At 53.2% G+C, this 26,881-nt stretch overlaps 8 protein-coding genes across 8 annotated transcripts; 2 read left to right on the top strand and 6 right to left on the bottom strand.

The window, feature by feature from the left end:
- Nucleotides 1–232: 232 nt before the first annotated feature.
- On the bottom strand, nucleotides 233–3,187 carry STEHIDRAFT_134486 (uncharacterized protein; the record flags this gene model as incomplete). The annotated part of the gene is made up of 3 exons (XM_007309251.1): nucleotides 233–1,415; nucleotides 1,477–2,963; nucleotides 3,107–3,187. 3 exons carry the CDS (start codon nucleotides 3,185–3,187, stop codon nucleotides 233–235), a joined length of 2,751 nt encoding a protein of 916 aa, XP_007309313.1.
- A 141-nt stretch (nucleotides 3,188–3,328) lies between these two features.
- STEHIDRAFT_21032 (uncharacterized protein) lies at nucleotides 3,329–4,980 on the bottom strand (the record flags this gene model as incomplete). The annotated part of the gene is made up of 2 exons (XM_007309062.1): nucleotides 3,329–3,439; nucleotides 4,921–4,980. Coding segments are annotated over 2 exons (171 nt in total), but the record flags the coding sequence as incomplete, so codon positions are not given.
- Nucleotides 4,921–6,812, bottom strand: STEHIDRAFT_171840 (uncharacterized protein; the record flags this gene model as incomplete). Its single annotated transcript, XM_007309250.1, has 3 exons — nucleotides 4,921–5,396; nucleotides 5,765–6,026; nucleotides 6,309–6,812. A coding segment is annotated over one exon (157 nt), but the record flags the coding sequence as incomplete, so codon positions are not given.
- A 4,236-nt stretch (nucleotides 6,813–11,048) lies between these two features.
- Nucleotides 11,049–13,117, top strand: STEHIDRAFT_161669 (uncharacterized protein; the record flags this gene model as incomplete). The annotated part of the gene is made up of 3 exons (XM_007309249.1): nucleotides 11,049–11,107; nucleotides 11,166–11,336; nucleotides 11,398–13,117. The coding sequence occupies 3 exons, from the start codon at nucleotides 11,049–11,051 to the stop codon at nucleotides 13,115–13,117; spliced, it is 1,950 nt and encodes a 649-aa protein (XP_007309311.1).
- Nucleotides 13,118–13,472: 355 nt separating this feature from the next.
- On the bottom strand, nucleotides 13,473–17,736 carry STEHIDRAFT_125060 (uncharacterized protein). The gene is made up of 25 exons (XM_007309248.1): nucleotides 17,431–17,736; nucleotides 17,333–17,359; nucleotides 17,223–17,274; nucleotides 17,117–17,168; nucleotides 16,900–17,054; nucleotides 16,677–16,840; nucleotides 16,516–16,617; nucleotides 16,417–16,465; nucleotides 16,318–16,365; nucleotides 16,201–16,247; nucleotides 15,958–16,146; nucleotides 15,779–15,877; nucleotides 15,651–15,725; nucleotides 15,579–15,594; nucleotides 15,453–15,526; nucleotides 15,307–15,397; nucleotides 15,180–15,241; nucleotides 14,942–15,100; nucleotides 14,640–14,864; nucleotides 14,555–14,572; nucleotides 14,310–14,489; nucleotides 14,167–14,256; nucleotides 14,071–14,109; nucleotides 13,807–14,014; nucleotides 13,473–13,753 (listed from the first exon to the last, which is right to left on the bottom strand). The coding sequence occupies exons 1-25, from the start codon at nucleotides 17,656–17,658 to the stop codon at nucleotides 13,587–13,589; spliced, it is 2,616 nt and encodes an 871-aa protein (XP_007309310.1). The 5' UTR covers nucleotides 17,659–17,736; the 3' UTR covers nucleotides 13,473–13,586.
- Nucleotides 17,737–18,185: 449 nt separating this feature from the next.
- STEHIDRAFT_66208 (uncharacterized protein) lies at nucleotides 18,186–20,279 on the bottom strand (the record flags this gene model as incomplete). Its single annotated transcript, XM_007309086.1, has 4 exons — nucleotides 18,186–19,345; nucleotides 19,410–19,699; nucleotides 19,759–19,870; nucleotides 19,934–20,279. The coding sequence occupies 4 exons, from the start codon at nucleotides 20,277–20,279 to the stop codon at nucleotides 18,186–18,188; spliced, it is 1,908 nt and encodes a 635-aa protein (XP_007309148.1).
- Nucleotides 20,280–21,445: 1,166 nt separating this feature from the next.
- Nucleotides 21,446–23,451, top strand: short-MNP1 (manganese-dependent peroxidase; the record flags this gene model as incomplete). The annotated part of the gene is made up of 11 exons (XM_007309247.1): nucleotides 21,446–21,832; nucleotides 21,900–22,026; nucleotides 22,083–22,138; nucleotides 22,198–22,398; nucleotides 22,457–22,551; nucleotides 22,606–22,661; nucleotides 22,720–22,770; nucleotides 22,864–22,943; nucleotides 23,021–23,229; nucleotides 23,297–23,361; nucleotides 23,439–23,451. The coding sequence occupies exons 1-11, from the start codon at nucleotides 21,703–21,705 to the stop codon at nucleotides 23,449–23,451; spliced, it is 1,083 nt and encodes a 360-aa protein (XP_007309309.1). The 5' UTR covers nucleotides 21,446–21,702.
- A 597-nt stretch (nucleotides 23,452–24,048) lies between these two features.
- Nucleotides 24,049–26,496, bottom strand: STEHIDRAFT_171837 (uncharacterized protein). The gene is made up of 5 exons (XM_007309246.1): nucleotides 26,354–26,496; nucleotides 26,166–26,276; nucleotides 25,523–25,910; nucleotides 25,385–25,457; nucleotides 24,049–25,293 (listed from the first exon to the last, which is right to left on the bottom strand). Exons 2-5 carry the CDS (start codon nucleotides 26,243–26,245, stop codon nucleotides 24,074–24,076), a joined length of 1,761 nt encoding a protein of 586 aa, XP_007309308.1. The 5' UTR covers nucleotides 26,246–26,276; nucleotides 26,354–26,496; the 3' UTR covers nucleotides 24,049–24,073.
- Between the last annotated feature and the right edge of the window lie 385 nt (nucleotides 26,497–26,881).

The following is a 26,881-nucleotide window of genomic DNA, read 5'->3' as shown; positions in this document are numbered from 1 at the left end:
ACGAGAAAGAGGAAAGAGAAAGAAGAAAGAAACGCAGGAGAAAGATGTTGTCTATATTTGTCGTGAATGGTATCATAAATAGAATATTCAATATTGGACTTGGACCTTGCACTGGAGAGAGCGGAGAGATAATTGGATAAGGAGGAGGAAGATGGGGAAAGATTAAGGCGAGCTCGAGTATCGCAACACCACCATATTTTTTTTACACGGGCCATTCACTTCTTCGTTCCGTTCACGCAGGCACCGAACCCCTTGTCGCCGCCTCAATCTCACTGAAACCCGGCAACGCCACCCTCTCCGTCAGTGGCGCCACCCCTGCCAACTCGCCCACCTTCCCATTGCCACCACCACCACCACCGTTATTACCCATCAACATCATCCCATCGTCCTGCCTAACATCCTCCATCGGCTCGTCCGCATTCTCAACACCCTTCGAAACGAGATGCTCACCGACGGGACTCGCGCCCCCTCCCCCACTCCCACTCCCATGTCCTCCCTCCCCACTCCCACTCCCACTATCCCTCCTCTCAACGCCCGGCCTCATCGGAGCGCCCACAGGCGCAGGCGACGATATCCTCAACGGCGCCAACTTGATCGGCGGCGACCCAGCCCTACTCACCGGCATGCTCAAACTACTCGAACCCTGCGCAGCGTGTCCAGGACTTCCACCAACATTATTAGAAGTACCGTTGGCCGTCAACCCAGCACCGAACGCGGCCCGCGTGGGCGTCGACACGCCAGAGGACCACGCTCTCCCGGCCGGCGACTGCGCATGTGGATGCGGTCCGGGTGGTGGATGAGAATGAGAATGGACGGGAGCGGGTGGGACGCCGGGGCCTGACGTCGTCGTCGTCGGATGTAAAGCGCCGGCCGAGTGCGAGTGTTGTGGGTGCTGGTGGGAGGATGAGGAGGGGTGCGCACTGGGATTGGGATGGATGGGCGTCATCCCGAATGCCAACCTTACGGAATGTGCGAGATGGTGATGCGCGTGCGCTTGGGAGTGGGGTCCGGGAGGTGGAGGCGGCGGTGGTGCGGGCGGAGCACCCATCGTTCCTTTCCCGCCTCCTCCTCCTCCACTTCCGCCGTGCATCCCCGGTCCACCGAGGTGATGAACTGTAGATGAAGGGTGATGATTCGCGGGAGTCCACAGAGGTGGCGAAGAAGCCCTCGAGCTGTCGACGCTACCGGATCCAGCGCCGATGAAGAACGGATGGGAGGCATCACCGCGGTGATGTGTTCCCCCGGGTCCGGACGTGTATCCGCCTTGAGAGATGATGGAGTGCGGGTATGAGCCTGGGCTGGAGCCGCTGGACGAGGGTCCAGAAGAGAGTTGTGGGGTCTGGACGGAGTGCGAGTGCGGGTTAGAGAAGGCGTTCAGCGAGCGTTGGTTCGAGAACGGTTGCTGGAATGACGATCTAAAGCAAAATAAAAATCAGAACATTTCGTGAAATGGACGAATGGCCAAGAAAAGCTCACCCATACGCATCCAACTCATCGCCCATCGACCTCCTCTTCCTCGCCGCCTCCATCCCTCCCGTTCCACCACCCATCCCCCCACCCGGATACCCCTCTTCCACCGGACTCGCCAACCCCCCACCCCCCATCCCACCCCCATTACCCAGCGCAGGCACACTAATCGAGCTCACACTCCTCGGCAACATCGCGATCGGACTGGGCGCCCTGCTCGGCTGCGTCGAATGTATATTCAACGCTCCCAACGGTCCAAGGAACGGACTCGTACTCGGCGTCCAGTACGTCGATCCTGGCCCTCCACCACCGCCATACGCTCCAACGGTGGAATGACCTGAAATATGGGACGGATGATGCGGCGAATGCGAGTCGCGGAAGGTCGTGGGATGAAGCGAATTATGCGGTGCGGACATATCACCATCCGTACTAATCGGCGACGGCGAGTCGTTCTCCCTATGTATACCATTATGACCATGACTTTGATGATGATGAAGACCCAACGACGCCGGATCGTCCAATGTCGACGACGAAGCGTGTCTCGGGATGATAGACGACGGCGGCGGATAAGGCTGCGACCTCGTATTCGAATGCGACGCATGTATATGTCCATGCGAATGTCTCCTCGATGAATGCGTCAGATCCCGGGGATGCGCGATATGGGTCTCCCTCTCGTGCATATGTGCCGGCGGATGAGGATCGAGCGGGTGTGCGCCGCCCCCAAGGGTCGACGCAGCAGCCGCAGCGAGTGAATGATGCATCGAAAGCGGCTCAGGATTTCCCCAAGACCCACTAGCCCTCCTCGCCCTCCTCACATAAATACCCTCATCTTCCTCCTCCCTCTCCCTCTCCCCATACGGGTCCTGCTGGTCCCAACCCCCACCCGCCGCAGCAGCCGCAAAATACCCCTCCTCGCCCATACTGAGCCTATGATTCCTCTTGCTCGTATACGCCGCTGGGCCAGGCTGGAAGAACGGCGTCGAAACGGGACTCGTAGCTGCGCTTTTCGACATCCGTCCGTGCAACCTCATCATCTCCGCGTGTCTGTCTCGCTCTCTGGCTTCCCAGTCCCTATCTCTAACTCCAACCCCGGGCCCACCAAGCGCCATCCCCATCGGCCCCGCAGCGCTCATTCCTCCTAACCCGCGATCCCCTCCGCCACCACTTCCCAATCTGATCACCTCAGACTGCTGTTCGACCCTCCTGAGCGCCTCGAGATGTCTAGCCTCATACTCCGCCCGCCTAAGTGCTTCGTCCCGCTCTAACGCATACAATTCATCCGTCGCGATAGACGAAAGTGCGCTGAATGCGGCGCCGGTGGCGAAGGCGGGGGCGGAGAGTGGGTGATGATGATGATGGGAGGAAGAGAGGGATGAGAGCGAGCCGTGCGAGAGGGAGAGTGGATGGTGGGGGTGTGGGAGGGCTGATCCGCCTAGGGAAGGAGGAGGCGATGGCGGCGGATTGACGAAGGATGTGGGGCGGGCGTAGGAGTCGCCCTGCATTCAGTTAGGCGTCACACATCATCATATTGATAATAAATCGAACAACCCATAAGAAAGAAATCCATAAATCAGCCATCCGAGCAACAGCGGAAGATCATGGCAGGTGGAAACGGTTGTTGGTCTGCGTAAACACGTACCTCATCATCACTATTCGCTCTACTCCTCGCCTTTTTCACGATCCTCCCCCCTCCAAACGACGCATGGCTCGGCCCCGCCATCTCGTCATCCCACTCGCTATCCGGGTGATGATGATAATTGCCGTTGTTGTTGTGGTTGTTGGTGTTGTGGCCCGCGGTGGTGGTCTTGCCCTTCGCTCGGGCAGCGGCACCACGCGCATGTGTGGCCTGGTGGTCGTTATTGTGGATGCGGGAATGGCGCGTGAGTTCGTCGGAGCGGGAGAAGCGCTTTTCGCAGCCTGGGAAGGTGCACACGAACGGCTTTTCACCGGTGTGAGTGCGTATGTGGCGTGTCTGGAATAAAAATGTGTCAGCATTTTGACCGAGTCTAGCATATCATTTCATGGATGACGTTGAGAAATGTGAAGTGAGGAAGAGTCCAGAATGTGGCGAACAAGAAAAGCTCCGCAACCGTAGAAAGAAAGCCAACAACTCGAAAAAAGAAATTCCATGTCCGATTCAGGAAGCACAGTGCCCATAACGGCCAACCGCGTCGATCCAATACAGTTCCCTACCTCCGGTGACATCGCACCTGCTTCCCTCGTCACTCGGTGACATCTCGCACCGGGTGACGACGGAAGCAACGCCCACCGGGTGACAAGGGAAGCATGATGAAAAGGGCTGACGAGGGAGGCATGACGAGAGAATCATCACCCATCCATCATCTCCGCTGCCTCTTCGAGCGTCTCTCCTCGAAAACCCAAACCCCCATCTCAAAACGAAGAGCCCGACAAGGTTCTCTCGTTGCGAAAACGTAACAACACCGAACAAGACCAGAAATGACGACAAGGCTTCCGGGAACTCTCGCAGCATCGTAACCCCGTCCGAACCACGTCAAAGCGAATGCGAAAGCCAAAGCCAAACTTATGGTAAGTTAGAATCCGCTCTCTTCCACTTCCTTCCACGATATGGGCCAGATCCCTCCCAGAACAGAACAGAACAGAATAGAGCGATCTGGCCAGACTCTCCTAGACCGTCGCCCCCATAACCCAGAATAACGTATGACGAGCTGGCCATGGCCTCAGCTTCATCACTGACCACGCAGCCGTGCAACCAACCCATCCAAAGTCCAGCCCAGCCCGGCCGCGAACTCTATCCTGTCCGCACATGCACGCACGTATTCACCCACGCACGGTTTTACCCAACCGCCCACCCATCCATCCGGAAAGCCAGCCACTCAGCCACTCAGCCAACCAGCCATGCAAAAGAACCTCAAGCCCAAAGGGCTCGAACGATCCCGATCGGCAATCCGCTCACATTCCACATTCCGCCTCACGTCTAAGATCTCGAAGCTCGAAGCTTGAAGTCATTGACACGGCCAGGGATTCTACGCCTCGCCCATGATATGATCGCTCTGAGTTGCATCCGCATCCGCACCTTGGCCGATGACGACATAACAAGGACGCGGAAAGCCTAACGAACCTGACGAGCTCATCGGCGTCCGCGCTCGTCATCGAGTATCCAGTATAGGATATAAGAGAAAGAGTGCCTTATCTCGCCCCCTTCCCAAGACCACCGCCTCCAAGGATGCAGATAATGGAGGGGGCAGGGCGAGGGCGAGGGCGAGGGTGGGGCGGAGGGCGATGAAGGGCAACGCAGGGGAGAGAGATAACATGCACGAAAACGAACGCACCGACCAACCACCCAAAAACGAAATGCCAGGAAAAAGGAGAGCAAAGAACGAAAACGCAGAACACAAAACCAAACCAACGACCAAAAAGGACAACAAACAAAGGACGAGCAAAAAGAGGGAACGATAAAAACGAAGTACACACCTGATGTTCCAACCGACTGAACGCCCTTCCACACAGCGGGTACGGACATTTATACGGACGGGGGATCGTCTTCTCCTGTTGTTGTTGTTGCTGTTGTTGTTGTTGTGTGGGGGTCTGAGTCGAGGAGTCCATCTCTGTCTCCTTGTCTTCGAGTTGTGTTCGGTGGATGTGTGATGAGTTGTGTTCGGTGAGGTGTGATGATCTCCGGAGTGCAAGCCTTGAGCAGGGACTACGGCTTGAATGAGGTGGGAAGTGGCGAGGTCAACAACGAAATGTGGGGATGGGGATGGGGAAGTGAAAAACCCGACTATAACGCGGGGGATGAAGGTGCGGAGGTGGAGGTGGAGGTCAATGCGGGGTCAGGTCGTGAGGGGTTGGGGTCGAGCGCTGCCTGACGTGCTGTGTTGCCTGATGTGCGATGTAAGGGGTCGATTGCTGTGTCCGTGCGTGCGTGGCCGGAGTGGTGGAAGGGGCGTCTACGTATTCATATAAGCCCGAGGAGCGGACAATCGCATTTGGAAGGACGTCGCGGGTGGCGTTGGCGTGGCGTGATGTGTGTGCGTAGCGATGACATTGAAGAGGTTCGAATACGTTCGTGGGTTGGGTTCGATGTGCGAGGTACGTATGACGAAGGGCGGTAGAGCGCAAGTGCATGCCGAGACAGGAGAGAAGACGTCGAGACGCAGATGACACGTGAAAAAACGACAGCCAGACCATCGAACCAACGAAAACAGAAAAAACATAGAGAGAAAGGCAAAAGCAGACCAAGCATGAGCAATGCATTCCGAATAACAGATGACAAAAAAGGAAAAACAAAGGCGACAAAGGGAACTCAGAGGCGTACCTGTAAATCTACGATGCGTGCGATTCAAGCGTGCTGTCGTCGAACGCGGACTTGCGGTGCGGCGCGAAGCGGGCCGGCTGCGTGCGTGGGTGGCTTGTGATTCGGTGTTGGCGTGGCTGGGTGGGGACGCCTTGGTCTGCTGATATGGGGAAACCTGGCTCGGATGGCTCGGATGGCTCGGATGAAGTGGAGAGTCAATAAGTGAATTGGTCGGTCGAGGGGTTTAACGTTTGTGAATGCGGGGTTGGCGTTCGAGGTCCGTCTGTGGGGAAAGGGGAGCAGCAAACAGAAACAGAAACAGAGCGTCAGTTTGGTGTGATAAGTATATGAGTGGGAAGGGTATTTGCGGAGCGAATGGAGATGAGGGTGAGGAAGATCGAGCAAGACGGGGAGCAACGTTTGGTTGATGCTATGAGGGGAAGATAGATGGGGAAATGAATGGAAGGGATCAAGTGTCGATGCCAGCAGCTCTGACTGACGCGGACGAAACGAAGTATGCTGTGTGCAGGGGAAGAAGACAGAGAGATCCGAAGATGCTACGCACTCTCGAATGGAGTAAACTTAGGCGTGTACCGTCCAGGCCCAGCTGCCTGCTCAGATGACCTCAAATTTGGGCGAAAAGGAAAGTGTCGGTGTCGGCTGTGGCTCGTTCGTTCGAACTTGGTGCTTGTGGAATCGAGTCGGGGTCAAGTGATGATTGCGGTGGGGAAGAGATGGGATATCGCCCGCGCTCGAATCTCGACGGCGGCTGTCTCAGAAAGAGATGGCCTGATGTGATTGTTGTGTGCTCGGTTTTGATCCTGATCCGGAACACCAGTAACTCGTCTCTCCTTTCCTCTGAGTCTCTTCGATTTATGTCTGAAATAAAGGCCTCCGGAAAAGCTTCGGTGATTAGCCTTCTTCGTCGCCTACGGTAACGTTCCTTTCGTACGCGATCCTCGGAGGCGGGTCAGCGGCTGTTGGTGGTTGTGTAGAGGTAAGGGTCGGTAGGATGGCACAGCGAAACGTTCGTTCGAAGGATAGTCGCAGTCGAGGAAGTCGAAGTCGAAGACAAACAAACCAGGCCTTGGCTCGAGCGCAGAGTGACGACGAAAAAAAAAGAACAAACAAATCGGTCGAGAGTGTGGATCCCAAATGTAGCGGCGACGCGCGACGGATAAACCGCCTTCCCTTTGCTAGATTAGAATCTCCATCTGCCTCCATCCCTGTCATCCTTCCCTCAGTGCCTCCCTGCCTGCGGCTTGTTTGCATCCACCCATTTTCGGGCGACGCCGAGCGCTATCTCTCACCCGGTTCCCCTGAGCGCTGACACCCACATCCCCAACCCCCAGCCTGAGCGTGCCTTCCCCGTCTGTTATCTGGTCTATGGTCCCGTCCATGCACGACGACGACGACGACGAAAAACTTACAGACCTCGAACTCCACCGACCGCAGACGCCCCGGCGCAGCCACCCCCGACTCCCCGACCGACCCACCCCCGACTCTTGCCCCGACTCCCGACCCCGATATCCCCCGCGTTCCCCCGACCTCGGACCAGGAACGTTTGGCCTCCGTTTCCCCCGCACGTTTCTGTTTCTGGAGTGTTTCTCCATTCGCCACACCGCCTCGCAGAGTCTCCCGAAAGTTTGAAGAGAACTGTTTGCCATCACGCCACATCTCCTTTTACCTGTGCTTTCGTGTTCGTGGGTAGTAAAGTTACCGGATGAGCAGTTGCCCGAAGTGTATATTTTTTTTCTCGAGCTCGAGCTGAGCTGACTCGATGAACATTTTGCGCGGATGGTCGACCGTTGACCGATGCGGCCGACGTGCGCTTCGAACGCCACAATAGGTTTGGCCAGTCAGTCTGAAGTCAGCACCGCAATTTTTTTTTTTTCCTTCTGGTTCTGAGTTTGTGGAGTGCTCCGTGCACTCAGTACTGTACTCAGCACTTGTGTCTCACCAAGAGGAAAATTGCTTTCAAATTTTTCTTTCTTTCTACGATTCCAAGCGTTGCTCTTGAGTCTTGTCCCTCCGACCGCCGGATGTTTCGCTTCGAATTCCTTCCCTCCGCGCGTCATAAGTAACATAATCCATCCCGCATCGACCCGTCTGAAACTGCCAGATTGGTTGGTGACTAAGTAGTCCCGCCGCCGGCGCGCTTTAATTTTCTCTCTGGGCGGGTCGTGGTGGTGATATTTGTATTACCCCGCACTGCACTCTGCCTCGAGGTTGTGATACAGTAGTGGGTGGGTTGAAGTTCCTAAGTATTCTTCGAGGATTGGAGAGGTGCTTGGGAAGCTTGGGAACCAGAACTTCGGTGGGGCTTTGGAGTGCTGGAGTTTCTGTCACCTGTGGTCTGGACGGCCGAAAGGGGCGATCGTCACATCCTCCAGAGTAAGCTACAAGTCGAGTCAGTCTAAGACACGCTTTTTTTTTCTTTACTGTAATAGTGTAAGTTTCGATGTCCATGTCCGTGTCCGTGTCCTTGTCAGTCTGATGATCCTTGATCCTTCTACAGTAACGGTGAACTGTGATTATAGATCGCCAGGCTTGGCATGATTCATTGAAGAGCCCGTCCTCGGATCGGACAGCTGACCTGACGAGCTCGATAAACGCCGAGCGGACTAGAAGGCTAGAAGACCTTCGTTTGCGTGGCACGGGGTCGTTGGTCGAGGCGATTTGTACTACAAATCAGCAGTCTGCTCCCCGCACAGTGTACACTGACTCATGGGGCAAGTGGGGTTGGGTAAGAAATTACTCAATTCTGGAGATCACCGGGTGAGGTGGGAAGGTTGAACGTACTTGGGGGAGATGACTCGATGTTTAAATATGCTGTCACGGTGCCAGTGCCCGTTCACGTTCATCACAAGCAAGTTGCAGAATGCTCGAGCTAGGGAAGGTGATCACGATGGAGGCTTCCATTATGGCATGCCATCGAGCTTCAGCTACTCAGTGATGTGAGTCTCTTCCTTCAATTCTTTTTGCTCCTCACTTCGTGGCGATTGACATCTGATTCTGTCATGCATGGACCTAGAGATCTTCAGGACTAGTAAGCAGAAGATGATACGATGGGACGCCGCGGCCATCTCTAGTTGCTCAAGTTGGAGCCTGTGTCAGTGGTGAGTTACACATCACGAGTTTGGGCGTGGATTTTGGGTCGCTGGTATGGATATATTGCCCTCCTTCAGGTGCTTATGTGGATGTGCATGTCGGTCTTCGAGTTTGCACTCAAAGACTTCCACTGGCATTTGGATGCACTGCTATTGTATGCGAGTCTTTTCCTTCCATATTCTTTGTCTTCGTGTCGATTGGCGAACGACATCTCATTCCGTCTTGTCTGGAGGTCATCAGGCTCGAGACATTCAGGGCTAAGTAGAAGATATCGCGATAGGGTGCCGCGGCCGTCCTTAGTCCTTGGAGCTTGTGGAGAGTTATCACGGGCTTGGGTATGGACTTTTAGGACCGGGAACGCTCATGAACACGGCTCGGATGGCGGCTTCCATCATGACATGCCATTAAGCTGCAGCTACTCACATAAGTTTCTTCATTCCATTCCTTGTCTTTGTGTTGATCGATGATTGACATCTGACTTTTTTAATGCGCAGAGCTAGTGGGCCTCGAGATATCCGGCACCAGTAAATTGAACATGCTACGATGGGATGCCGCGGCACTCCCTGATCCTTGGGTTTGGACTTGGGCCGCATAATGCCCTTCCTTCAGCTGAGGTGCGGTGGTATTCTAGCACACCCGACTCGGAGGTACCGACAGATACAAGCCGACTGTTGAAGACGTTCATGCGTACGCTCTGGTCTGTAATGACATCAACAGTAGTACGTCCGATTCTCACCCAAGGTCGACCTACTTAGCTTCATGCCCGCCAAAGTCAGCCGTTCTCTCCAGTTCGATACCACGTCATTTGTGGGACTGATGATCTCGGACTTCGAACTACTCACAGGGACCGATGGGACGAACGTATGTCTAACCTCATACTCTAGCCTGTTGATCGCCTTCTCCCCAAGCGGTAAATGGAGTTCTATTCAGCGCCATGGGAGCATCTGTAACATGGTACGCGCGTTGCTTTCAGCTTCTCTGTCGTAGTAAGTAGCTCACTCGCGCATGCTACTGAAGGTCACGATCACGACTCAGATGGTGGCTTTCATGCCATTGAGCTGTAGCTGCTACCGTGAGTCTCTTTCCTTCCATTCTTTTTGCTCCTCACTTCGTCGCGGTGTTGATTAGTGATTGATATTTGATTCTGTCATGCATTGACCCAAAGATATTCAGGACTACATAGAAGATGTTATGGTTGGATGCCGCGGCAGTCCCAATCCTTGAAATCTGGGTCAGTGGAGAGTTATTTATCACGGGCTTGAGTTCGGACTTTCGGTCGCTGGTACGGGCGAGTATGGTGCGCACGGTGCTTTCACTGTCTTACCCTTCCTAGTAGCTCACTCACGCATGGTTGCTTTACATTTGGGTGGATAGGACCTGGAGGTTTGACGCGTAGGGCTCGAGCCTGAGGTAGATGACCTCGCGATGCGAGGTAGAAGTTCAAGAAAGGTCAGCGATGTCATTCGCAACGGGTTCGAGACGATGGTTACTCACAAGTTGCATGGCACGGCAGGTACTGCACAGGTCAATATCTATGTGTGTGGTGCGTTCAAGTTCTCGTTTATTTGTGCGTGTATATGTACTTCGAAGAACTGGTTGATACCTAGCGGGACACGTTCTCAGCGTGGAATTCATTCTTTTAGCGTTGCAATCTCGAGACTTTGGACTATCTACTAGCGTGTCCCTCCTGATCTTGTACTTCAGGACTTAGCTTCGGCCTGTCACCCATAGGTCACCTCGTCATCTTTGCTTGGATATATATGTGCTGTGGTGTTCTAGTGCTTGCCGCTGTGGAAGCTTGGGGTTCAGGACTTTATGAGACCTGTGTCTGCTGTATCTAAGTACTGGTCTGGCAGGTAGCTGGGAAAATGGACACACTGTACAAATGACACCTATGACACGCTCGAGACGTCAGCCTAGTGTTCAATATCTATCTAGACATGTATGCTAAGAGTTCAAACCTCGGGTTTACCCAGCCGCGCTATACAGGAGCCCGGAGCGTGTGAACAACACGGCCAAACGGTGGGGATCCTTGTCTAGGGAGATACCCGAGGTCATTCAAGCTCAGCCGGTTGTTGATTTCGCGACAATCGACGCCCGACTCTCTTTGCTCTTCTCTTCTCTCACTCTGTCTTTACTTTACGCGTCTCGATGTCTCTGGCAAGAAGATAACTTTTCAGCGAACAAGATAGTCATGGATTCCACCACTGGCATTCCGCACACAAGTACTGACACGTCCGAAATGGACTGGAGGTTAGGGCTTTCAATCCGAACCTCGTCCGTCTCCCATAACTAATCGTTGACCTCTCAGGGACGCGTTTTGGGCCGATCGCCGAGCACAAATGTTCCCTCCAAGCGGAAGACGTCCTCAATCCATCGATGCGTATAACGAAGAAATCGAGATCGTCCGGGCCCACTTCTGGTTCTTAGCCTTAGCTCAACTGCCAGCACAACGGCCTCCAGATATCATGTCACGGTCCGCGTAAGCGTCCCAGCCTTGATGGTACTCTTCCTTGAGCCCTCACACTACTCCGCATCTACAGCGATCAAGCATCTCCGGATACTCGAACACCGCCCAAAATGTGTCGCAAAATCTGCAAGAAAGAAGTGAAGCTCGCGACGGATTATCTTCACGATCTCGTGCACCGTCGCAATACGCTGTCCCCAACCTGCCGTCTTCCCACGGAGCTTATTCTTCACATCCTATGTTTCCTCCGCCCAGTCGTCACCACCGGCCACCATCTCCGCATCACGGGCACCACTCAATCCAAGGCGCGCCCTCTGGACCCGAATACTTCACCGAACCAGATACGCGACGCGACGCGAAACATCGTCGCCGCCTCTCACACCTGCAGTCGTTGGCGCGGTATTGCCGTGGCCAATTCCAAACTGTGGAGAACGCTATGGCTCAACAGTAGCCAGTGGACCGACCAGATGACCAGCTGGTCAAAGGGCACGCCAGTGTCCTGGGTCCAGTCCGACAGCTTGCCCGGCTCTCTGCTGACTAAGAATTGCCTCCCGATTGCCCTTCTTGAATCTCTGAACCGGGGGCCCAGGACACAGCTTGAGCGCCTCAGCCTGGAGCTTAGGCCGTATTCATGGTCGGCGAAGGCTTTCTCGACCCTGATCCAAAGCCTTCATCGACCGGCGCTATCGTTGAAGGTGCTCGAAATAAACGCCAAAGGCAAATTTGACTTTTCTGTGGCTCAGGATGCCATTTCAGGCGATATTCTGGGAGGTTACGCTCCAAAGCTGCGTACCGTCACCATCGGAGGACCGTTTTCCCACAGACGACTGTGGACCGCGCCCGTGCTCCGGAACATCTCCAGGTTAACGCTCGCAGTGAGCTCTGAAAACAACCCGGAGCTGGTATCGAGCTGGCCGGAGCGTCTGCCCCTTTCCGACGTACTTTATGCCCTCGAGAAGATGGAGCAGCTCCAAGAACTCACCCTCGTCATGGGTCCATATCCCGTTCACATCCCCAATCTATCGTATTTTGTTCCCGGATCCATCCCTTCCGCAGGGGTTGTCACTCTCCATCAACTATCGGCAATTTCTTTGGTCGGTCACTTACGGGACGTCACAGCTGTCGCCAGACACGTTTGCCTACCTCGCGCGGCCAGTGTATACTACGACATCTCCTTGCGCCCAGACGACATCGCCAACGATCTGGATACCAACGTGTTCTTGGTGCTTCCCGAACTGATGCTTCCGACAAAAAATCTGCCGCTCGCAAAGATAGTACAGATCTATTGCGCTCAAGACTATGCCTTGCACGACATCAGCTTTTGCGTTAGATCCTGGTCAAACAGCCGAACCACAACGAATGAGGAATTAAACAAGGAAAAGCCGGTGTTTTCGGTTATGGTCTCCTTCCCGTCCCGCGGTGGTAAACGTCTCGATCGGAAGACAACTACTACTGCTCTCCTTACGCTTCTGGACAATATTTCGCTGAACTGTGTTCGAGAGCTTCATTGGACCGCACCCCAGGATTTTTTCTTCCTAGACTGGTTCCCGTTGAAGCCTTCCGACTGTTACGAACGTGTCTTGGAACGCTTCACTAGATCGCTCGACACGCTCGCCATAGATGACAAGACTTCGGTGAGGTACTGTGCCCCAAGATGCATCTTAAATGCGCTTGAAAATAATCCTCATCTTCTTCCGGGCCTGCGGACATATCGTCTCGTTGGGTGGAGAATCACTAAAACTGTCCAGTATACAGCATCGACCACCCGGAGCCCAGACGTCGAAAACCACTTTTGAAGATCAGCACTGTCACGCGTGCGCTACGGTATGTGGACCTACGTCGAGTACTTCGAGTGGTGGAGCTGTGCAAGCGCACCATCAACGACGACTCGGAGTCGATACTCTTGGAGCTGGGAAGCGTCGCTTTCAAGATACTGTTTACGGAGTGCTCATGGCCAAATTCTTGAGGTCCACCCAGATTCGTTGCATGTATCCTGCTTTCACCTGTTACGTTCGACCTGTTTTGGTGATACTGCGGTGTAACATGCATTTTTTTTCGTCATTCAGACAGATCAGATCTTCCGGTTTGCCCCTCTTAGGTAGCTTGCCGGCCTTCCTTCCTCCGAGAGTGGAGAAGTATGTAAGAAATAGCTCGATTGTCAATGGTGCTCGTGAGAAACTTCTCTGAGTGAGCATGAGAAACCGTACATGTCATTTGCAAATCATCCATAATTAAGTGGGGGTCTATAGTTGAGCGACCACCGTACTAGATCGTGTAGTTCCCGGAAGAATAAGATGGAGGAAGTTGTCCGTAGTTCCACTTACTCGCCTCCGACCCGATGTCGAATTCCAATGTAGCACCAGATATGATCTCGTCATGCCATAAGAATGCTCTGGTCAGATTCTCTCCATTCAGCCGGACGCCCTGGACGTCTATTGAACGTGCTCAGTTTGGATGTATGAGGACAAAATGTGCCTGAACTCACAATAGTGTGTTGCATTCAAGCCGGGGGCCCGGATCTTCAGAGTCTTTGGCTCAGAGGTCGCATTCGCTCCCACCATGCCAGCCGTAACGCGGACGTCGATCGCTTCGAAGAAAGGAGAGCCGATGAGGTACACCGGCTGGCCATTGACAGGGAAAAGGCCGAGGAGACCCCAAAGAAGCCAGGACTGCATCGCTCCGGCATCGGTGTTCTATGAGACGAAAGTGAGCATATACCTGATAGTGGTCAACTGATAAGGCAACTCACCCCTGGGTAGCTGTCACTTTGAACGCCATAGAATGAGTTCTGCCCATATCGAGGTCAGGCTTCATCCGTGGTGGTAAACAGAAGCCTATAACTCACGACAATGTTGCGCACGACTTCAACCGTACGATACTGGTATCCCGGCACATAATTGTAGAGGTATGGTGTCAAGAACGAAACCTCGTTGCCCTACACTAGTCGTGAGTATATGCACTCACCGCAAAATACGTAGATCAACTTACCGGATTGAATATGGTAGTACCGGCCCCGTTGGATACGCCAACCGTCCCTCCTGCGCTGTCGGAGAACCCAGGAACGAACGAGGCATCGAGACGGGTAACAAAATCTTCTTCGCCACCTGATAGTTCGATGATACCCGCAATATCGTGGGGCGCAGCAAAGCTGTACTCCCAGATCAATCCCTACGTCGAGGAGAATACGTTTTAGTTCGTCATATAGACAGAGACACTGAACGAATGAGATTCACTTCATAGGTCAAGTCATTCTGGGCCGGATCAAATCCTGTCAGCGCCTAGGATTTGTCTGTATGTGTAGAGGTCTTGAGAACGCACCCAGCTGCACCCTGCACAATTAGTTACGTTGTAGCTACTGTTCCAGGCGCCATCGGTGTTCCGCGGGGCAAGGAAACCTTTGATGATACCGTAGTCGATCTTGGTCAAGTCGGCCTCAGCATCCGGATTCCAAAGATTCCGGAAGTTCTGTGATCGATTCAAGTAAAGCTCTGTTTCATCGACGAGGCCTAAACCTTTCGCCACCGTGTATAGCCCAAAGTCGTTCTAAACGTAAGGATAATGTCAGCATGTGTGGTCGATTGAAGACAATACCGATCGCAGGCGAAGAGAATATACGGCACCTGGGAGTATTCTACCGTGCGAGAAACGCTCCGAGAATAGGTAGGTGAAATATATCCTAGAGAGTGCCAGTCTGGTAACGCGATACGGCCTTCCTTTGTACCTCCGTCGAACGCATCGGGATCCAATCCTCGGAACGGAGTCTTCTCCGCGTTTGTTCTCTAAATATATCAACGATTCGCACCCACGAGCACCATTTAACTATGGGAGCCCCGTATCGAGAAAAGAATGAGCTCTCACCATGGCTTCGAAACCGTCTGTCCAGTTGATTGAGGAAACGCTGCCAAGGCCCTTGGCATACGCTATTTTCGGATTTGAGTCGATATATTTGGAGCTTGAGAAGGGTGTGATGGTCGTAGGCACTCACCGTCTCCTAGTATGTTGTCTGCATTCGACCCACCCTGTGTCTTGCCGTTGTAGTTGGTAGATCGACCATCAGGCATATAACCATCGTGTCTCTGATACATCAGCTTGTGTCAGTATGCGCTTTCGTCTGTAGTCGAACAAACTGACCCATATGTCGATGAGCGCACGGATCATGTCAACATAACGGCTCGTGTAGATGAGATGGTATAGAGGAGTCGTGCCTGTTAAAAATATGAGCATCGAGGTAAACAGCAGGCGATAACATTCCCTCACAATGATAGATATCCCACTAATGCAACTTCGTTGAGCATACACGTGATGGTCAGAAGAACAAGGCGAGCTCACAGCGGTATAGATGTCATCGTAGTACGGCTCATCTGAAGTCCAGCCTGGATTTTCTCCGGTCCTGTCCGTGGGCATCTGCGCAGTCCAAGGTGAGAGCCTAGTCAGCCACTACAAAACTCGAGGCCTACCACTGCCGTTCCGTATAAAGCCGTGTACAACATTGTTAATAGTGTCTCGTTTTTGGTCGTGTTCTCCTCCGGAATCGTAATCGCGCTCAGGACTTCGTCCTAAAACGAATAATGCCCCCAAAGTTAGAAATGGGTGTGAGTAATTTATCTGAGCTTTTCTTGTTCAGCGAATCACGCACATTCCATTCTGTTTTCGCGGCGGTCAGTACATCATCGAATGTCTGGTTCTCGACCTCGCTCTTCACAAATGCACACGCTTCTTCCCTTCCGATCCAGCTGATGCCGATGCGGCTTTCGATGATTTCAGAGGAGTCAGACGCATTCCACGAGAAAAGAGCGCCGAGGCCGTAGTAATAGAAAGCCGAGACCTGGCCAAATGTATCAGCAGAGAAAGGCGAATGAATGGGCCGAAGACTTCATACTTCATAGTAAGGGTAGACAACCGGCTTCGTCGACGGAGCCTGGATGTCTGATCGAGACGCCGATTGAAAGTCAGCTGGACCAAGATAAATCATCGATGCTCAGAACTCCGCACTCACAATCATAGACGTAGCCAAATGTGCCAAACTCCGTTGCCGGACTGGAGACTGCGCGACGGTCAGGAAGTTACTGTAGGGGCACGACGGTAAGAGACTTACAGTTGGCGCAGAAGTAGATGGTCCAAGGCGGTGCCTCGTTCCAACCGTTCTGTGTGGCGTATGGGTAAGTCGTCGTGTTCGAGGTAGCGCCACACTCACTGAATAGCGTGCATAACCAGAGTAACTCGTTCCATTTGGATCAAGCCATAAAGCACCGCCATTGTAACGTTGTGCCTCCTGCGGCTGATCGAAACCAGGAATCTAGTGCCAACACAAGGTAAGTTTCAACTGGAAGAGAACTGGAACGGAGAAATACATACAACGTGCGCTAAGTCGACCAGAACATGCTTGGTTTCGTTGGCTGGGAACGTATACTTGAGTATCGCGGAGTGTCTAGCTGCAGTCATCTCGACCGACGCCCCCGAGTATAAAGTAGTGTTGAAGTAACCCAAGGAGGCATACTCGCTAGAACGGTTCTGGAAGTCTGTTCGCCAAGCACCTCATCAGTTTTCGGCGATCACGAGAGAAAAACAGAGCACGAACATGTCCTGTTGTCGGCGATGTTGACATCATCCAGGGATCCAACGAGCGGCATCTGAGCAACTACTCCGTACTTAGGAGGCCCACCAGTCCCAGAGACGTGAGTCAGGCTGACGGCCGTCATGTTTCCGTTAGGTGTGTATCCCGCGTTGGCATTGCTACGAATGAAGGTAAGTAAGTCAGATCACATCATTTGCGATTATATGAGGTGCTGACTCACTCAACGTTATCAGTCAGACCAGATAAAGCTGTGTCGATGCCCACTTTCACCACTGTTGCTTCTGTTAGTAAAAATTAGACGGTGATTCGGAGTAGATTGAACTTACCCCCGAACGGGAGAGTGGCGCCGGGGAACACATTTCCTGAACCCGAAATAGTCTATTCGAAGAAGGTGAGTCACAAACATAGAAACACGGTGAGATATATATGAACTGACTCCTGGAACCGAAGGCGAAGTAGTCCCCTACGAGAGCGAAGTTGAAGAAAAGATCGTTAGCAGGAGCTTACGAAAGCCCGCAGTTCAAAAGCACCCACAATCAACGGGTCGACATATACAGACAAGTCTTCCGTCGCTCGAGTCAATATGTTTCGCCTGCGATATGTTGCGCCAAGACCGATAGCGACGTCGCCAGCGCTTTGAGCTAACGTCGCTTCTAGAACACTTTCATGAATACCATTCGACACGAAAGCCAGATGATAGATCGACGCCAAGCCCAGTGCGAGCGAAGCCAATGTCGCGGTGGCAGCTAGTCGAGGAGCCATACCGATGGAGGCAGCTTCCTTCTCGAGCAAGAAGGGAAGGCGGAGGAGCGTTCGACTTGGATGACGACGTGGACGTGGCTCAAGAAGAAGCTCAGCTGAGTTACATGTGCATTAAATAGCCCAGACGTTAGAGCCGTGTTGACCCGATCCGTCGGTATCGATGTTCAATATGCGCCTCAGCTGACCTGATAAACATTACATATAGCATGTGCAGGATAAGCTGAAAAGCAAATGGTGTATATATGGTGAGTTGCGACGTTGAACGTTTGTGTGCTTGAAAGGTACGACGGTCTTGCGATGGTTACTTCCGACTCGGAGACTACTCAAAAGGAGTATTGGCCATTGCATGGGCATGTGACAAAAATAGACATACGAAACAATGGAGAACAGAGGGGCGCGAAGTGAGTGCTAATCTAGAATATCGGATACAGTGAGCACTTTGAAGATATAGAATACATGAATGTAAGACATACTGAAAATAACGATGGCCAGTTACATCTAGGAACACCACGCGTAGACCAGCCTGCTCAGTACTCGAAACCCTCTCTTACGATATCGGCCGGGTTGACACCACATGACCTTAGCGCATCTATGGACCCTTCCTCGAATAATTTTGGGCCACACAAGTACGCTTTCCGGCTGATCAAGTCACCTATCCCCTTCCAATAAGAAAGCGAGGGCCTTCCATGGTGCATGACGATTTCCACGCCGTCAGGAAGAGCCCAATCTGCATTCGATGGAGTTTCAGTGAAGACGTCAACTCGTAGTCTCTGATTCGGCGCATTCTCCTTCTTGAACTGGCGCGAAATTAACGGCACCAGCACATCCGGCTCTCGAGTCGACAATGCGAGGATTGCATCGAAGTCGGAGCGGGTGTCCCTGAGGGCTGCCAGCATGCTCATGAACGGCGTAACCCCGATGCCACCTGCAATCCACATCATCTTCATCCTCTTGCCTGACTCCATTGGCGGCATGACTAAGTCTCCAGAAATTCCGACAAGCTTGACGTCGAGGGATAACACTCTCGAGTCAACCAACAGCTCCGGCCTCACGTCCCGCAGTTTCGCCGCAATGGAGAACAGGGCACCTGTGACAACGCCACCTGGCTTCTGCCGCATCGTCAAAGCAAACGTCTTTGTACCCCCAGGCTGAACGTGCGCGCTCGACACTGTCCAGGTGCGGATGCGATCGTCATTGATGGAGGAAGGAGCGAAAGGTGACATGTGCTGGTAAGCTGAGATACCGACGAGTGAGCTGAAATCGAGGATTGCGGCTTGACCGGGTTTGATGTCGATTACTTGCGATGAAGTGATATCCCATTGGAAAGTCGCCAGCGAATCGCTGAGTAGCTCGATGCTCCTGAGTCGTACCGTGACTTCGTCGAGATCGAGAGATGAAGCACTCTTCTCTTCGTTCAGGAGCTTGATAGGAGGGCTGTAGGGGCTACGTTCAGGAACGCTGCCAGGGCGTTGTCGAACGGGCAAGGCATCGGTAACGAAGGTGTATCCGGTCACGGAGATAGTGGTGAGGACATTTTGACGGGCCATAAGCTTCTGAGCATCGGAACCGACGATCGTTTTCGCATGACCGGTAAGATATAGAACAGAGCCCGTGGTGAAGGAGACGGTGGTGATGGCCGCGAGTGGAGTGGACTCGATGTTGCCCAAGGAGGTCATGAATCTATTGCCTGTTCGAATCAAGACATTAATGCCAGTAGAAGACGAGCGGCGAGAACGGGACAGTTTACGCACCAGAATAGTCAGGAAGAACAAGGGTTTTGCCATCGGAAGGACGGAGGCGCACAAAGCCAGGACGTCCGCCACGCTGGTTTGCGCCGACGTGAGAGGGAAATTTATGGGCGTCCTCTGGTTTGGCCGCATAGCTTGTGCCGATGAAGATGGTATCCGCTTCCGTGATAAAAGCAGCGATGTCGGCGGGCAGTCGCTCCTGCTCTCCCATGTGGAGCTGACGATATTTCACCACAGGGTGTGTGACTGGCTGGGGAATAAGATCTCTCACGTTGATGTACTTTGGGCAGTTCCTAATAATTCGGCTGTTAGAGGTCGCAAAGAATACAAGATGTACGAGAAAAGTACATACCCAAGCGCCTCATTGACTTCGAGGGCCACGAAGTGATCATGCTCTCCGCGATGCTCAAGACTGACAGCCCTGCCTCCAAATTTGTTTCTTCGACGAGTCGAGAACTCGATTCCTGTTGATAGATCGACATGAGTACCGGAACGCAATAGCTTCCGAGAGGAAACGCCACACTCACCTATGCCCGCCACCAGGAAAGAATCTTGTGGATCGTCTACCCACGATGTAGCATTTTCCTCGAACGGGTCGCCCTCCCACGTACGAATTCGCATAGTCATCATATTTTCGGCTGGGCTCTGTATAAATCCCGGACGACCATCACCGCCGGCAAGAATAGAGACCCACGGTCGTCCCTCTGTGTCAAGCGAGGTGAGCGGCACAAAGGGTAGGCGAGTGGTGTGAAATTCTCGGTGCTGCTCTGGGAGTAAAGGATCGATAGACCTCCAGACCATGCTCATTGGGCCGTCAAAGTTCAGCTTTCGCTGGATGGCTAGCTCTCCAGGGTGCCAGCCTTGAACACCCATATTAGAAAAAGGCATGTTGGGGGGAAGTCTGATGCTGTTTTACGGCGGAACACATCGCAGCCTTGCACTATATAGAAGGCAATGCGGGCAAAGACCTAAGCATGCTGCACATCTGTCAGCTGCTCGATAAGTTTTGTCGAAAGCTCGGTCGGCGACGGGTTGAACGACCTCGGCGATGCAAACGTCAGCGCACGAGATTGTGGGAATGTCGGAGTTTGAAAGTGACCATGTTTCAGACTTTCAGTCTCACGATTGCCTTGTCTTTTTGTGGACTTTTTAACTTGTTCAACGTCTTTCTCCCGTCTCTCCTTTTTGAGATGGCACGCGCTTCGACAATAGATCGATGCCTCTTCTCTGTCAACCGAGATCCTTATGGATAGCTCCATAACCTGTTTGCTGCTCAGTAGCAATACATCGTGACGTGGACTCCGTAGTCGCACTGGAGCCTCTAATGCGTGATGCCTCTCGTTCGTGAAATTCTCCAACACCTCAGAACCAAGAGGCCCCTGAAGCTGTTGCAGGCCTTTCCCATTCAAGGGCCAACTAAATCTGGGAATATGACAAGGGCTCGCTGAAGGTGAGTCCTACTTTCAAATAATAACACCGCCTAATCTCAGACTCAAGCTTTGGCAGTATAGTTGAATATGATGCATAACTTAAGATGGTACCTCGTTTGTTATGTGCCTATTCTTGAATGAAGAGCTTGGCACATAAAACGCTATAAGCAGGCTGCTATGCTTATCAAGCTTCATCCTAGGTCGCCTTGCGTTCACACCCGAGAGTGAGATTTCACGCCAGCGTGGAACCAGGGCTTGTGCTAGCTGTTGTGCTCGTTCGGCTATGACTTGCTGTAACTCGACAGCTCGGAGAGCATTAATCAGACCGCACTGCAAAATTTCATCGTCTAGCTATCACGATGGACGTGATTGCACCTCGCGCGGTGAGCTCCGCTGTCACTACCGCTGCCAGCTATTTTCTCAGTATTACCCACGTTTTCACGCCCAAATACAGCAAGGCTTTCCACCCGTCCCAGGTAGCCTGGGTCATACCCATTCTTCGGAACCGTGGCAGCGTTGTGGTCAGCTATGATCTCCCTCCCATTGGTTGTTTACTCCCAATGCTTTCCGACCCGCTTTCTCTCATGCCTTGCTTGTCGTTCATCAACAGAACTGTATTCGCTACCCCACTTCTGGTATTGTGCTCCCGAGCATTTACCGCTCTCGCTATTGGTGCAACTCTGTGAAGCTCGACAACAACTGCTCCCACTCTGCGTAAAATTTCGAGCGTTATGCATCTTCCAGCTCTCCTCCGGTGGGCGAGATGTAGACGATTGAAAGGTATATAAGCACCTACAGGATCGCTTTGTATTCAGCAGGACCTACCAGCCTCTCCAGCGGATTACACCTCTTCTACCCGGCTCAAAATGTCTTTCACTCAACTCTCCGCCTTCGTCTCTGTTGTGCTCGCTGCGACCCAGCTTTCCAACGCGGTCGCCGTCAACAAGCGCGTCACTTGCGCGGACGGCAACGTTACGGCTAACGCTGTCTGCTGTCGTGAGCATCTCTTGCCTCATCATCACATCCACATTGAGTCGGCAATTGAATGAATTGGTTTCTATAGAACTTTTCCCTGCTGTGGCCAACCTCCAGCAGAACTTGTTCGACGGCGCTCAGTGCGGTGAAGAGGCTCACTCCGCTCTCCGTCTCTCTTTCCACGACGCTATCGGGTTCTCGATCAACGGTGGAAAGTCAGTCGCATCGCACTAACTTCCTTCATAATCCTACCATACTCAACTTCCTACAGGGGTGGAGGTGCAGACGGTTCTATCTTGGCTTTCAACAGCACGGAACTCCAATTCCGTATGTCGCTATACGCGTTCTCCCCATCGATTATCTCCTTACACGAATCACCTCTGCAGACGCCAACTCTGGTATCGATGATATCGTCGCCGGTCAATTCCCCGTCTTCCAGACCACGAACCTGACCGCCGGTGACTTCGTCCACCTTGCTGCCGCTGTCGGAACCGCGAACTGCCCTGGTGCTCCCCAGCTCGACTTCTTCTTCGGTCGTGCCCCACCGGTGGCCCCCGCTCCCGACCTTACGGTACCAGAGCCCACCGGTATGTTCCGATATTTCTGACATTCCATGTTCTTCCTTCTAATACAGAAATACTGCAGACTCCGTCGACGCCATCATTGCGAGGTTCGCCGATGCTGGCTTCGCTCCCGACGAGATCGTTGCTCTCCTGTCGTCTCACACCGTCGCTGCCGCCGTACGCCTTTGTTGTCGCATACCAGCGCACTCGCACTAACGCACTCCTCTCCAGGATGTTGTTGACGTTACCATCCCCGGAACCCCCTTCGACTCGACCCCCTTCACCTTGTGAGTTGCTTGATCCTATCCTAATAATATCTCACTAGGCGCTGACCAAACCCTCCAGCGACACCCAGTTCTTCGTCGAGACTCAATTGAAGGGCACTCTGTTCCCCGGGTACGTTTGCTTCTGTCACACCTGCTCGTGGCAGCACCTTATTTGGCATCGCATCACTTAACGCCGCATTCTTCCACTCTCTCACGCACACAGTAACGGCTCCCAGTCCGGAGAGGTGCTCTCTCCCATCCCTGGTGAGATGCGTCTGCAGAGCGACTTCGAGCTCTCTCGCGGTACGTCACCGCCCTTACCTCTTTCCGCACGCACTCACTCACTCACACTACCCCTTGTGATGAATTGTGGTACACAGACAGCAGAACCGCCTGCTTGTGGCAAGCCATGGTGAACGACCAGACCCGCATGACCACCCAGTTCAAGGCAGCCATGCACAAGCTCGAGCTCCTCGGCCAACCCGACACCCTCGTCGACTGCTCCGATGTCGTCCCTGTTCCCCCGGCTCTTAACGCTATGAGCGCCGCCCTCCCCGCTGGGTTCAGCGCTGCCGATGTCCAGGGTGCTGTATGTCATTTTTCTTCCATTCGTATATAAACAACTGATAGCTGACGGCGGTCGGGCTTGTGATTAGTGCCAAGCTACGCCCTTCCCGACGCTCCCCACCATCCCTGGCCCGGAGACTTCCGTTCCCCCCGTGTACGCCCCCTTCCATCTACTCTCATCCCTCTGCTTCTGCTCGAGTTCAGGATACTAACCCATCCTTCGTTCTATAGCCCCGGCTCTTAAAAAGCTGGCACGGTCCTCCGCATTATTATTGGTCCCTCTTTATTCGGTTTTTGATTCACACCGGTGTATTTTTTTGTCTTCCTGCTTTCGTGTCCTGCGTCGAGCGTGGGGTTGTAACCGTCAATGTCTCTCGCTTCGTGTAGTGTTTGGTTCGTGGCAATAGATTGTGCACAATTCTCGTTCTTCTGCATAGCCTGCCCTGTGTGCCAGCGAACTGACTGGGAAGAGGGACGCGAAGAATGACAGAGCGTCTGAGCAAGGTGCCTGAAAGGGGGTAAGTCGAGTGCATCACGATTCAGATGGGGGTTTTCTGTGCTTTTCGGCATGCCTTGGATTCCATTGCGCTTTCTGTTCTACTTGATCTTTGACCTAGAAACTACCCTTCCGGTCTCGAGCTCAAAGGGCGATGGCTCTGTGCAAAGTGATAGAGCAAAGATAGACTAAATCATCAACATATGCAAACCGTCATACGTGTATACAAACCTCAATCTGCGTTCTAATTGAACAGTCCTCGGTCGCACGAGCAAAATAAACCTTACAGTACGATAGCACGCCGAAGTCTCGCTAGGACTAAAACAGGACCAAGAGTGAAGCAAAGGCCCTCGCGATATACTCATACAAATCAATACACAGTCGAATCCTGCAATCTCCACCGTCGAAGCGGACCCCACCACCACATCGACCACCTCTCTTCTCTCTCGGCTGGGGCACCACCACCGTTATTATTCTTTCCTCTCGTGTCCTCATCATCCCCATCATCATCCTCTGTCTGCGTATGGTCCCTTCTCCGCCTCCTCGACTCCGTGACCCCCTCCATATCCACACTACTCTCAACATCTCCACTCACCCCTTCCTCCCTCTCCTCTATCTGAGCCACTCCCTCCCTCCGTCTCTCAATCCGTTCCCGATCCCTATCATGTGCCTCCCTCTCCCTCAGTCCAAAGCTACCGAGTCCCCAACCATGCACTCGTGGCGTCCGATTCGCCACCTCATGCTCGCCCTCCCGGCCATAGACTTCATTGATGATCACGACCTGTTTTTCGGCCTGGCGGCGTGCGGCTAAGATATGTGCTGTTCGAAGACCGAGGTAACCTCTGTGGAACAGGGTGTAGGACGCCGACATCGCGCGTCTCCAGAGTGGGGAGTTAGTGTTCGTGTTGGCCGCGTTACTATTCGAGGCCGGTGTACTCCCCGTGGCCGTGTTGATAGTGGTCGTCGACGCAGACTCTGACCTTTCATTCGAAGTCGTTCTCGAAAGTGGCGGCGATGCCAACTGACGCGTCCCGTCCTCGTCTCCTTCCCCATCAATAACCTCTTCCTCCACAACCACGACCTGTCTCGTCTTTCCCCCACCCATAACCTTCTCCTGAACGCCCTTCCAAACCTCCTTATACTTTTCCCTCTTCTCCCTCCTACTTTTCTCCCTCTCCCTCCTCTTGACCCTCCTCTTCTCCTCCCTCTCCATCCACTCATCCACCTCCCCCACCCCCATCCCGCTCCCCACCCACCACCACCACCCCAGAAAGCTCTGCCACAGCATGACCGCCCACGTAAGTGGCAACATCCACTCGTACTGGTTCTTCGAGGGGATGAAGAATGCGGTCAGAGCGGTGGAAAGGAGGGCGAGGAGGACGGCTCCGGCGCCGAAGGCGGCGGTACCGCCGTCCATGCGCCATGCTTGTTTGCGGTTCACGAGGCCTCCCCAGAGGAGGAGGGAGAAGGTGAAGAGGAGGGAGAGGGTGAAGTTGCAGACGTTGCGGATCGCGTCGGCGATGACGAGAGAGGTCGAGTTGTCTTGGATGGGGATGAGCTGCATGATTGCGGCGACGATGGCGAGTGGGCCTGTGATGTGATACGATGTGATGTAATAAGATAGGGGTTAGAATGACTGGGAAATGACGATCCGAATTTGGGTGGGTCTTTGTGTGCTCACCGAGAAGGATGAAGATGAGTCTCGCTTCGAGACGGGAAGGATATAGGAGGGTTAAAAATTGGATGTGTGTTATCTGGGAACAGGTTTTGTGTGCGCACTGAGCTAGCGCCATTGTATGAAACTGCGACCGACACGTACTTGGATCAAAGCCGACGTCGTCGCGTTCATCAAGAGCCACAACACCAAATTCGAAGTCTCCCACCCATCCTCCTCCGCGCTCGCCTCCAACGGGGGCAGATCCACGCTCACATACGTCAACATGAACGGCCACTCCCTGCTCTCCTGTATAGCACTATCGAGCACGAGCTTGAGGCTCGCGACGAGTTGTGTGAAGAGAATGGTGGCGGCGGAGATCTGGAGGACGCAGTTGGCTTGGGCGAGCCGCCAGTGATAGTTTGCGGTGAAGATGAGGTGGATGAGAAGGACGGAGACGAGGGTGAGGACCATGCCGGTGACGAGGATTTGGATGGGAAGGGAGCGGGCGAATTGCGGGCGGTAGCGGAGGATGGGGTCCGCATCGTAGGCACTAGAGACGGGAAACATCGAGTCAGTAAACTGCTGTATATGTTTCAGTACGGTTCTCATAGGACCTGGAAACACTGTCCAGACCCGCGGAAAGGTAGACAGTCCGAACGAGCTCAACGGTTACGAAGCAAACAGACCAGGCAAATGCCTGTCCATGCCACTGGAAGAGACCATATCTCTGATTATATTGCCCAGTCCTCTGGCCATTGACGATCCCCTGGATCTCTGCAGACAAACACCCAGAGAGGACACATACCTTTCAGTAGAGTCATCCGCCGCCGCCACACCAAGCGCAAACACTCCCAGCACCCAAAACCATGTCTCCTGACGGTTCATGACAAGCAGGAACGATGTTTATCGTCGATCTCTAAAATTTTAGCACAGAGTCAGACATCTAGTCTGCGTGAAATATTCAGTGAAGACCGAGGAAGGAAGGTTACTTACGGGTGTCTCGAGAGACTAGCGCGATGTGGTCGTCAACAGGCTAAGTAGTCTTAAACGTAGGACAGAAATAATATCGTATGGTTCATGAAGTGAGTGCTTCAGAGCCCGCAAGGCAGGTATGTCTGTGTTCCGTCGATGGCGTTGCAGACTGAAGGATGGTCAGAAGTAAGAGAGCGTAGAGACCAAGTAGAGAAAGCTCAGGAGACATGTCTGCCAAGGGTCCATATTATATATTGTTGACTTCAGTACAGTGTAGGCCCACTCCTTGATCCGCCACTTTGAATCAATTCATTTTCTTGCTCCCCTTCCCGTATTCATTCAAACGGTTAACTCTGAGGTTTGTATCATCCACGAAGGACCTCATAATAAAATATACACGGTGCCCAAGGTGAGTGAGCATTTTTGGGAGACCAAGATGTGGTGTGGCACCCGAGCGCCACAAAATATGGTTCCTTGATCCAACCCCGCACTGCACAATTCCCCCTCATAACAGTAATGCATGCTCATTCAGGTACTCAATATAGCCTT

Source organism: Stereum hirsutum (assembly GCF_000264905.1).
Source record: "Stereum hirsutum FP-91666 SS1 unplaced genomic scaffold STEHIscaffold_17, whole genome shotgun sequence".
Classification (NCBI taxonomy): domain Eukaryota; kingdom Fungi; phylum Basidiomycota; class Agaricomycetes; order Russulales; family Stereaceae; genus Stereum; species Stereum hirsutum.
The sequence above is the reverse complement of the archived record's forward strand: the minus strand, read 5'-3'. Positions and strand labels throughout refer to the sequence as shown.